Source organism: Protomyctophum bolini (assembly GCF_963924005.1).
Source record: "Protomyctophum bolini genome assembly, chromosome: 23".
Lineage (NCBI taxonomy): Eukaryota > Metazoa > Chordata > Actinopteri > Myctophiformes > Myctophidae > Protomyctophum > Protomyctophum bolini.
Window position 1 is genome coordinate 15315743 of NC_137884.1, and position 12500 is coordinate 15328242.

The 12500-nt window shown below is 44.7% G+C and overlaps 1 protein-coding gene across 1 annotated transcript in view; it reads right to left on the bottom strand.

Moving 5' to 3' along the window:
- Positions 1 to 12500, bottom strand: part of chchd3a (coiled-coil-helix-coiled-coil-helix domain containing 3a) — a 108497-nt gene that overhangs the window by 38277 nt on the left and 57720 nt on the right. Inside the window, exon 7 of the mRNA XM_080757047.1 lies at positions 12434 to 12500. This exon is cut by the window's right edge and continues 6 nt beyond it. Within this exon, the coding sequence (XP_080613173.1) occupies positions 12434 to 12500 (67 nt within the window). The remainder of the gene's footprint in view (positions 1 to 12433) is intronic.

Below are 12500 nucleotides of genomic sequence, written 5' to 3' on the forward strand. Positions count from 1 at the left end.
TGACTAAAACACAAAGAGAGAGCAACGCACAGCCTGCTGCTAGCTCCATCTGAACACACACACACACACACACACACAGAGTACATCCCACACACAGTACATCCCGTCCACGATACTTTTACTTTTTCAAACTACTTATTCCACCACTAGACCTACAACTCTTCAGACAAACACAGAAGATATATATACGTTTTGTTAGATGGTCCAGACACACACACAATGCAGACATAATCACACACACACACACACACACAGTCGGAGCAGCTGTACACACAGAGTGCCGGCGGGGAGATAAATGTGTGATGAAGGCGAGACTAAAGATGGTCGTTTAAAAGACGGGAGGTTGTGACAGAAATGTGCACCCAGGGATTTTCCTTTCTTTCACTATTTGTTGCTCTGTGTGTGTGTGTGTGTGTGTGTGTGTGTGTGTGTGTGTGTGTGTGCGTGTGTCCGTGACGTGTGCACGTGGGTGTTTGTGTTTAATTCAATTTCCATAGGAGCTGGTTGTTTCCCCCTTTTGATACAAAGACGCACCCACACACACACACAACCACCACCACCCCCCCAGCACACGCACACGCACACGCACACCACACACACACACACACACACACACAGAGTCAGGATTACTTCCGACTGATTAACCCCATTGAGCGGGGCTTTTAAAGATAATCTAATCATTACTAAAGGCCAAACAATGGGGACAGACTTCACCAGTGACCATGCAGCCCTTTGTTCCCCTAATGAAGAGGAGAGGGTCTCGTATGGAGGGGGGGGGGGGGAGTTCAAGGGGGTGGATGGAGGGCTGGGGGGGCAAGGGGGTGGGTGGATGGAGGGAGGGATGGAGGGGGGGGGGGGGGGGGGGTTGAATTGAACAAGAAAATGGGAGTGAACTTGGGAGTGCACCAGAACAGAGGGGAGGATGAAAGGAACAATGAAAGGTGATTCATCATGAGGTGTCACAGCGGAGAGAGAGAGAGAGAGAGAGAGAGAGAGAGAGAGAGAGAGAGAGAGAGAGAGAGAGAGAGAGAGAGAGAGAGAGAGAGAGAGAGAGAGAGAGAGAGAGACAGAGAGAGAGAGAGAGAGAGAGAGAGAGAGACAGAGAGAGAGAGAAGAGAGAGGGGGGGGATCTCCATCCCATTTCAGGAGGGGAACGTACTTCAGAGCAGGTGGTTCTCAGAGTGGGGTCAGGGCGAGGAACCCCAGGTCCTCAGCTAAAGTATAGTTAACGTAACATCTCAATAATTTTATATGTCGGGCTATAGTCAAGAATAGCAGATCTACTTCAACGTATGAACAAAGTGTTACCTTTGATGCACAGCACACAAAGCAAACAACACTTTAGTCATTGAATTCAAAGATGCTCAATAGCAGATCTAAAAGCGTGTAGGTCTGCTGTCGGTGTGGCGGCCGCGCTGCCCGGCCCGGAGACCCCGTGGTGTCCCATTAAAGCGCTACCGTTTAGCGGCGAGGCCAACGTCGTCTTCTGTGAATATCAATTAGCCGACCGCTGAATGAATATTTAAGGGCCACAGCCGTGGTTTTTTATTATTATTATTTTTTGTATTATCCCTGTTCTGCCCGAGTTTGACCTGACAAATCTGGGAGAATGAGAGAAGGGATTTATTTGGGGTCAGGAAAAGCCCCCCCCTCAGGATTCTAATTCAACGTCATCTAAAGTAGCAGATCTACTTTTTTGATGCCTTTGAGTGACGCTGTAGTCTGATCAAGTAGGGCGTTAATTTACAAACAACCACTAAATACTCAGCTTCCCATCATGCACCTGTGCACAGTGTGAAGCTGTACCTGTTGGTACCCTAAACATAGGGAAAGACGGACAGACACACATTGCGGTTCCTTGGAGTGGCTGCACCACTCAAAAACCGCTGGGTGCTAAGGACGGGGTGCATACTTAGTTTAGACATGGGTTAAGGTTAGGTTTAGGTGTGCTGCCCCGTGGGAGGTTAGGGTTAGGGTGAGGGTTTGAGATAGGTTATAGTTGTAGGACTAATGACTAACTGCACCCCCTAAGGACATAATAGACATCTTTAGGTCCTTTTTAATGATATAAAACTGTAATCCATTTGTTGACAGCTCCCGTTGCTAAGCAACGCCTTGTTCAGAGTTCCTGGACATGTTTTACGCATGCGCGCAGCCGTTCACTTCCTTGTTTACGGGCAGACAACTTGTAATTGTCTCTGAATCTACGTCACTCTCCATGGTTTTGATCAGAACGGCGATGTTCTGTCCTAATTTTGGACTTATCCAAGAATCCCATTTGGAATATTAACGCTTCTAAAGAGAGATCGGACGAGGTGGCGTGAGGTGCTAATGGAAGATTATACCTCCCGGTTTTAGGGGGAAATGGAAGGCGGCCCTTCCAAGCCGGTGGTTGGTTGATTTACGGTTACATCATCATAACGCGGCTGCCTCGTCACAGGTCCGCGACAAATCCGCTATTTCTGTTAAAGTATTACAAAATGGCGAATTAAACACATGAAACAAATAGCGGGTTTAGCGTATTACGCATGCAGGGGCAGAACATGGATTAAATAGTGTGGAAAAGGAGTTAAGAAGCTAAACTGTTAACGATGCCCCAAGCTACAATAAAGACCGTGGCACATGTATACCCGAGCGTCCAGTCCGGTGTGGCGTCTGCTTCAAATAACTTTATTGACATCGTCAACCAGACACTGCAGTCTAAATCAGTAGTTCTGTTCTCAACATTTTTCGTGTCAAGGATCTCCAACTGGAAATATTCAATGTTAATTTTCACAGCACATATTGATTACATTTGAATCTTTTGAATAAAATTCCACTTAGTTTTAGTCACATTTTAAACGTTAAGTCAACTGAATCTACAGTTGATTCAGTCTTCTGGGGCGGTGCCGTGATGGCGTGTTAATGCCTGTTTACGTATATTAGCTGCGCGCCAAAAATAGAGCTCTGATCTACAAGCTTGACGCCTTGTGACATTGTAGATTGGCTATTTTCAGAGCAAGACATCCTCACTGGCGCACGCAACAAAGCATAAAATGACCTGTCTTTTAGTTCTACTGGATCTCTCTCCACTAGTCCCTCCCTAGCATTTTAGACTAATTTGATGAAAAACTTGTCAGTACATGATTAGTCATAGTTTTAGTTTTTGTCACTGAAAAAAAGGTATTCGACCAACATTTTCCATCATAGTTTTAGTCGACGAAATGAACACTGCCCCCATCTGAAAAGGTTGTGTGCCTTTTTGAGAAATCTGAGAGGATGAGAAGACGCTAGTTATTTTTGCTGCGTCAGGAAAGCAGAAGGACCTCCCCAGCCCCCTCTCAGCATCTCTCTCCACGTTCCATTCACACCTGCTTTCTTCCTGTAAAGTAAAGTGTTCTTTGACACGATGCTCTTCTCCTTTTAACTGTTCCAGAGGGAGGCAAATAAAAATAACTCCTGCCTGCCTGCCTGTCGCAATGCCAGACAGCAGCACAGAAGTGTGTGTGTGCAATTTAAGAGTAAATATGTGTAATATTGTACTTTTTTCTCTCTCCAAAAAACTGTAAAGTCAAAATTATAGAATTATTGTTCAAACAAAATGCTGAATTGTTGAATTGAGTGTTGTTTTTTTTTCATGCTCATTTTTAACAGTAGAACAATAGTCTTGAGATGACTCCAGGGGGATACTTTATGTAAATTCACTACAATTTGTTCTACGCATCACATACAGTATGCATCATGTTGATGGATTGTTTTGTTCGTCTGTTTTTCCATTTCAGATATAATGAGTGTCTTTGCTGCTTGAAACAGGATATCTCTGCTGTGGGGAGGAAACCACGCAACGGCAAAAAAAATAATCAGGAAATTAGGAAAACCTTATATTTTGAAAAAGTAATTTTTCTTCATCAAAGTTGGTGTTGTGACTTTATATATTGTCAATTACTTCCATGAGAGGGGGAGAGGTGGTGGAGTTAGTTGGTTTAGCAGACAGATTGAGGGTCCAATGGAGTTAAGAGGTTTTGTCCAAAGCGTTTTCTTTACCACTCTCCATTGGTTCAATTGTTTCGAAACAACATATAGCCGTAAAGGGTGTTCAAAAGCACTGATGTATGCAATACGAAATCTAAAACCTCAAAAATGGAGTTAGATGCATGGTTACCTCCTGACAGCAAGTAGTATAGTATGTGATAAGCAAAATCTACAAAGGAACTACTAACTAATGTTTTAAAATAAATGTAGTGGAGGCCATAACATAGCAAGAAAACTGTTAGGATTTAGAAGACATTTTTGCTTAAATCGGCCCAAGCTCAGGTCTTAATGGGTTAATGCAAAAAGCCACCGGCGCCCTGTTCGGCTGCTGCTGCGGTATATATTCTCCACTCTCTCAAAAAAATGGACACGACTCTTTTCCTGACAGCTGTCAAGGAAAAACTCTATCTTCCTCTCCCGACTCTCCATTCATCCACATTCCGTCCACGCCGGTGACCCCTCCGCATGCCCTCCACCCACCCCCCTCCCTCGCCACCCCCGCAACCCGCTCCATCCATCTCAACCCTCCCACACGCCAAAACCCACACCTTTGGCGTACCAATTAAACCACCAGGAGCATCGGCCCACGTTTGTGGCCCCGACCTTCGACCCGCACACTCCCCCCCCCCACCGCCGCCTGCCGCCTGCCTGTTGGAGCGCGGACATGCGGCGGACCCCCGCCAGCGTCAGTATTAACCCCCCCCCCCCCCGTCTCACAGCTCCATGATAGATGCCCCCACCCACACACACACACACACACGGGCCAGTCTGACCCGCCATGCTAGCGGCGGTGTCACCGGCGGCTGTCGGTCGGTGGCAAAGAGCATTGATTATGACGCCCAGCGCTGCGCCGGGACGCACAGACAGACAGACAGACAGACAGACAGCAGGGGAATCAAGTGATGGAGAGAGACTCCCTGATTGGAGAGGAGCTGCCAAGACCGGTGCCGCCATGTCGGCTTATTATAAGCGATATTGGGCTTGGCTTTTTTTCACTTGTAAATTATTGTCTTGTGGGTTACGTTTATTTTTTCTTCAGTTTTCTTGGGCTGGTTTCCTAAATGTCATTTAAATCAGTAGTTCTCAAATATTTCCATATGAAGGACTCCCAAATGAATATGCTTTTGTCTATGCCCCCCCCCCCCCCCTCTCTCTAAAAAAAGATTGTGTCAGGGAGAGAGAGAGAGAGAGAGAGATAGAGACGCAGGTTATGGATGAGGTGGTGTTAGTAAATGTGATGAGATTTGATTTGTGCGTTATCGAGCGTGACGTGTTGTTGCGAGATGATTTTCATCTAGCAGTGATTCATTCCTCCACAGCATTGACTGTCAAGAGAGTGTGTGTCCACTGCATGTTTGATGATGATGCAAGTCCTCATCGCAGAGCTGTAAAAATGAAAAGTGTATCGCTTTACTGGCAATAGACGTTATTCTTCTGGTAGTCAAAAGTCATACCCGTGTAACATTCATTTTTTGTTGTCTTTTTTTAGTTTAGGGTTAGCCTCGGAAACCCAGACGTTTTTATTTCCAGGGAGAAAAAAATAAGTCAATTTCAATTCGGCATAGAGTAGAGTAGTGCAAACATCAATCTCTGCTGATTTCTGATCGTCTCCACCTTTGTTAAATTGACGCACACACGCATGCACACACGTACGTACACACACACACACACACACACCTCTCTCACATAGCCAGACAACTATTCCTCAATCTCTATATGCTATAGCAATGGTTCTCTTTTCTTTTCTCGTCTCAGGTCACCCCGTAAAATAACCTTTTCATACAAGGCACACATGAATTACATTGTTACTTTATAGATAGGTCTATGTCATCATTTGTCATATGTCTTGAGACAAACGTGTTGTGATTTGACACTTTAATAGCATTGAATTGTTTGTCATTTCAGTTCACGAAAATATATCTTAAAATATGCATTTGCCTTTTCAGAGCTTCCGTTGTTGCGGACTGTATGACATTTGAACCTTCAACAACCCAGGCTCACGAGACTGGGTTAGGGTAGACATACCTTGGGTAACTGTAGCCTATGTCTATCAGTTTGAAGCTAAACCCTCGGAAGTACCCTCGGAAGTACTGCTCCTAAAAAAGCATGCTGCAGTGTCCCAGCGCCGGATATGTTATTTCCGAAAGCAGCAGCAGCAGCAACACACACACACACACACACACACACACACACACACACACACACACACACACACACACACACACACACACACAGAAGCCATTACACTGCCAACCACTATCTTTAAAAGCCATCATTAACAAATCAAATTGAACTGATGGAAAGCAATAGGATATCACCTGCTAAGTTCTAAGGGAGCCTTTACTGGCAGCAGCATTAGCATTAGACCAGGACTGGCTGCCTATTAAAACACCAGGCCCTGATGGCGCTAAAATACCATGAGAAACCATTCACTTTGGCTAGTTAATTAGCATCAGGGGGTTATGCTACGCTATTACTCTACACGGGCGGTGGTGCTATTATGGTGATGTAATGATGTGCAGATATATACTGTAGGCAGTTAAGAGGCATAACCTGCCCGCAACGCAATACCAGTTGTACTCGTGTCAGAGTACCCGTTACACCCATCTGTCTGTGTCCCTTTTATGCCCATATATGGAGATTTCTGTATCCGTCTCTCTGTGTTCCCTATTAGAGCCACAGAGGCTTTTAGTGGCGGTTCTGAACAACCGTGGGTCCGATCGACTCAACACCAGGCACTGCACTCCCTGTGGTCAGTGTGGTGGGGCGGATCGCGTGTGTCGAATTTGAAGTAGTGCGGGGCGAACGGTTCTGACTGGGTAATAAATGATGATGTGGACACATGATGACAGGCCACATGGCACAAGAACCCAGGGATTCCCTTGGGGAAGGGGTGGGGGGGGTCTCGTAGGGGCCGTGAGTAATGATTTGATATGACCCCGGGAGGTCAACGGTGGCAGACCCTCGCCAGGACAAGAGGCCAGAGGGCAAGAGGAGAAGGGGAGTGTGTGTGTATGTGTGTGCGGTAGCTTGGTTAAGTAACGTTTACAATGAAGTATCCCTGTGAAGACTGACTGGAGCCGTTTCTAGAGAGAGTACTGACGTCACTCCCACTAACCCTGGGTTAGTTTTAGTAGTGGAATCCCCATATAGGCTAATCTTAGATCACTAAGATCTGTATTCCAAAAATAAACTATGAGTTTATGAGTTACATTTGAGAACATTTCACCATCAGTCGATGCTTCATATCCATACGAGTAAAATAGCTAGGGTGGTTTGTTTATTTCTGGAACACAGTTCTTATATGACCTGATCAAAGAATCCCCCTATGGGAATTCCAATACAAAACAACAACACTGTGACCCAGAGGGATATAGCGCCCTCTAGTGGCAGTGATGTTAGACTTCGGTGCTCTATTGACTGAGTGGAGGTCAACAGAGGCCTTGATCCGAGCCAGCTGCCCTTAATGATGGGGGAGAGACACCCAACCACATAGAGAGAGAGAGAGAGAGAGAGAGACATGGCCCTGACATGTTGGACATTGCATCAAGCCCAATTAGAAGATAAAACACCAACGATTTCTGTTCCAATCAATGTGACATTAATGACATTCTGTCCACACACACACACACACACACACACACACACACACACACACACACACACACACACACACACACACACACACACACACACACACACACACACACACACACACACACACACACACACACACACACACACACACACACACACACACACACACACACACACACACACACACACACACAGAAATCGGTCGTGGCAACTGAGATTTACACTGATCCATGTACACTGACTGGATGCATTGGAGACCATATATAAGCCATTTCTTTCATTTTCTGAAAAAAGTAACAGTCTTGGGACGCTCGGCCATACAACAGCAGTCCCTCCCTACTCCGAGCGACACCACAACATCTGCGGTGCGCGCCGTGCGCGGCCTCCAGACTGATTCATCGGCGGATCAGGCCTGCCCAGGGTAAGAGCTGATTGATTGATTGCACCCGGAGAGGTTGGACTGGTGGAGCTGCCTTTTATCTGGTGGCCCCGGAGGACAGCCACCTCTGGGAGAGAAGCTCTCATCTGTCATGTCCTACAACCTACCCGGAGAGGAGGAGGAGGAGGCGTGTGGAGGCGGTGGGGGTCCATTACGGAGACACAGAGTGTGTGTGTGTTTGTTGGGGAGGCGTACATGGATGGAGGCGCCTCAACTAAACCTGGATTTATGGATTTCGTCTCACGAGGAAAACAGCCGATCTACAAGCACACATAGGGCTGTATTTTGCGTGTCTTAAGTACCAGGTATTATTCCCTAACTTGAGTAAACTAAAGACCTGGAGGCGTGATCAATGCCATTTGGCTATTCTGAGTGGCCAAAGAGCATTGATCACGCCTCCAGGTCTTTAGTTTACTCAAGTTAGGGAATAAGACCTGGTACTTAAGACACGCAAAATTCAGCCGATAGTGTCCTGGACGCAACCCGTTGTGGGCTTGTAGATCGGCTGTTTTCGACGACGCCATCAAACGACAAACTGCAAATTGGGCTTTAACCACTAAAGCGTTGAGCGGGGTCCCTCTGGCTCCATGCCATAGTGTCTTGGGAACAACAGTTAGGTTTTAATAAAACGATCGGATTTTAACAAATTAAAACTCCTTTTAGAAAGAAAGAAAGAAAATAGATCTACAAGATATATATATGACATTCTCACTATTCGTCTACATGACACTTGTGTATACGATGGTGTAAAAAGTATTTAATACGGCCAATATATTATAGCTGAATAATTTAGTTGATAAATCTATTTGATTTTTTTAGTACAAAGGAGGACAATTAAGTGCTGCAAAATATTCAACGTGGAGAGTCTCAACGGACTGAGATGGTTGTGAAAACATAGAACAACGGAGATAAGAGGATCGGGAAACACCCACTATAAAGTACACCCCGACAACAAAAGCCAAGAGGAAGCTAGACACAATTGAAAGGAAGGGATTGAATTGTGCTTAATTAGATGGGATTACACCCAGACATATAGCAGAACTAGAGAGCCATTGCAAACACACGTCTCTGGCATTTGCTGCGTGTCTCTCTCTCTGTTCCCAGTCATACTACTGTACTATCAAAAAGGGCATACAAGCCCCTACAAAAACACACGTCCCTGCTTCTGGTGACCGATATTATCCTTCTAATGAATGTTAGACTCATTGAAAACACACGTCCCTGCTTCTGGTGACCGATATTATCCTTCTAATGAATGTTAGACTCATTGAAAACACACGTCCCTGCTTCTGGTGACCGATATTATCCTTCTAATGAATGTTAGACTCATTGAAAAGACACATCCCTGCTTCTGGTGACCGATATTATCCTTCTAATGAATGTTAGACTCATTGAAAAGACACGTCCCTGCTCCTGGTGACCGATATTATCCTTCTAATGAATGTTAGACTCATTGAAAAGACACGTCCCTGCTTCTGGTGACCGATATTATCCTTCTAATGAATGTTAGACTCATTGAAAAGACACGTCCCTGCTCCTGGTGACCGATATTATCCTTCTAATGAATATTAGACTCATTGAAAAGACACGTCCCTGCTCCTGGTGACCGATATTATCCTACTAATGAATGTTAGACTCATTGAAAAGACACGTCCCTGCTCCTGATGACCGATATTATCCTACTAATGAATGTTAGACTCATTGAAAAGACACGTCCCTGCTCCTGGTGACCGATATTATCCTTCTAATGAATATTAGACTCATTGAAAAGACACGTCCCTGCTCCTGATGACCGATATTATCCTTCTAATGAATATTAGACTCATTGAAAAGACACGTCCCTGCTCCTGATGACCGATATTATCCTACTAATGAATATTAGACTCATTGAAAACACACGTCCCTGCTTCTGGTGACCGATATTATCCTACTAATGAATGTTAGACTCATTGAAAACACACGTCCCTGCTTCTGGTGACCGATATTATCCTACTAATGAATGTTAGACTCATTGAAAACACACGTCCCTGCTTCTGGTGACCGATATTATCCTTCTAATGAATATTAGACTCATTGAAAACACACGTCCCTGCTCCTGGTGACCGATATTATCCTACTAATGAATCTTAGACTCATTGAAAAGACACGTCCCTGCTCCTGGTGACCGATATTATCCTACTAATGAATGTTAGACTCATTGAAAACACACGTCCCTGCTTCTGGTGACTCATTATCCTTTTAATGAATGTTAGACTCATTGAATGAAAACGCACATCCCTGCTTCTGGTCACTGAAATTATTCCTGCTTAATTAATTTGTTCCATCGGTTATTTCATTGTGTTAATATTTTCTGTAATGTAATGTTGCATAAAAGGAGTCATCTAAGTCCATGCATGAAATCCACAAAGTCGACGCATGAAATGAGTTTTCAAAGTGGAATTCCCATTTGATTGAATTGAACATGAAACAGACGGCTCAACAGGGCTGTGATTGCTTCTTGCTCTGATTAAGTACTCATTTAATGTCTAATAGCAGTGGAACTAAAACACGTTGTGAATAATAATATAATAATAATAAGGTAAGTGATTTTTGTTTGTTAAAGCAAAATGTTTTTTGTTAAAAAGGTTATCCCATTTTGGACTGGGAAAAAAGGCTTTTAAATCCTAACAGTTTTCTGAAAAACCCATGTTTCTATGTCAGTTGTGTTCAACCTTTTTCATGTCAAGGACCCCCAGAAACCCTGTTGGTGTTTTAAATGTATAAATGTGGTGTAAAATGTATTTTCTGTTCATTAAAGAGCTGGAGATACAGGCTTCTGTTATTGAACTAACACATCGTTAAAGCACCATATTCTTAGAGAAACGATGTGTTAGTTCAATAACAGAAGCCTGTATCTCCAGCTCTTTAATGAACAGAAAATACATTTTCAGGTGGGTGGCAACTTTTCTTTAGCCATTGAGGAGGAACTTCCCCTTCATCAGTTTTAATTATAGTGTTCCAGTCCCAGTTGTGTCTTCTCATTTCTTTGTGCCATGCACTTCCAATTCCACTTGTTTATCATGTGACTTGTGCAAATTATATTGATTGGATAAAATTGGTATCCCGACCTTAAAATGTATCTTCCATTTAATCAGGACTTGGAGGGACTGTTCCTGAACAAACACAATAGGTGCTATCAGAATATAAAGACATTTAACATAATAATAATGATAACAACAATAGCTTACAGGGAGGAACAGAAGATGGATGAGAGGACGGATAGAAACAAAGGTGTAGAACGCTAGTAGGCATAACAAATTAAATTTGGGTGGAAAGAGGGAGGGAATTCCTTCAGTTTGACTGCAGAGGACATCACAAATGACCCGGGAGAGGTACCACTGACTTTAGAGGACACTACCGTTACTGTACCCCCCTTGGGGAATACATGGAACCAACCAGGAGGGGGGGGGGGGGAGAGAGAGGGAATACATGGAACCAACCAGGAGGGGGGGGGGGGAGAGAGAGAGAGACAGCGAGAGAGAAATATACAGAGACAGAGATACAGAAAGATACACAGAGAGAGAGATAGTTGGTGGAGGAGAGAGAATAGAGAGAGAGAGAACAGAGAGGGAAAGAACAGGCCATTGTTGGGAGAAAGTGAGGGACAATAGACAGACAGACAGAAGAAGATAAAAGGGACAGCCCTAGGGGTTATGGCTGACTTTAGACGTCATAACGATACCAAAGTGGTGTGTGTGTGTGTGTGTGTCTGACATGCACATACTGTATACCCTGCGTACATCGTTAATGCATATTTCTCCTCTGCCACAGCAGGGGCTCCTTCGCAGCGCTCGCTGATGAGACAGAGTAGTGTGGGGGGGGGGGGCTTCACGTTGCCGTGGGGGCCACTCTCCATCAAGTTGACCACCACAGACACCGGGGGTCACCTCCAGTTGACCACTACCTCTCTGTCCTCTAGCTCATTGTTTACCCCACACATTGTTTTATTCCTCTTTGCTGTATTTGAATAAAAATCCGTCTGGCCTTTGTGTAAACATTGACTTTACTATCGCCATTATTCACGGACGCTATGAAGACCCAGCCGGCACTACGGAGATTCATTCCTTGTAAGTGCAAATATATAACTGGCAAAATTAAATCTCTTCTATATTCAGGGGTGGACTTGATACTCGACCCCGGTACTCGAATCAAAGCCTTTTTTTTCCACATAGCTGGCCTTCCCTTAGATAGGGTGAGAAGATCAGTCACACAGTTCAGTCAGGAGGAAGTTACTAATGTTGCTCTGGAGAGGGAAACCTGGAGCTCTCTGGTGGAGCTGTTGCCCCCACGACCCAACTACGGATAAGCGGTTGAAGATGGATGGTTGGATGGATGTAGTTCAGTCACCTGCGAGGGACTCAAATAGTCGAGCCGCTGCTCCTTCACTTTAAAGTAGCTCCTCCTCGCTGGGAAG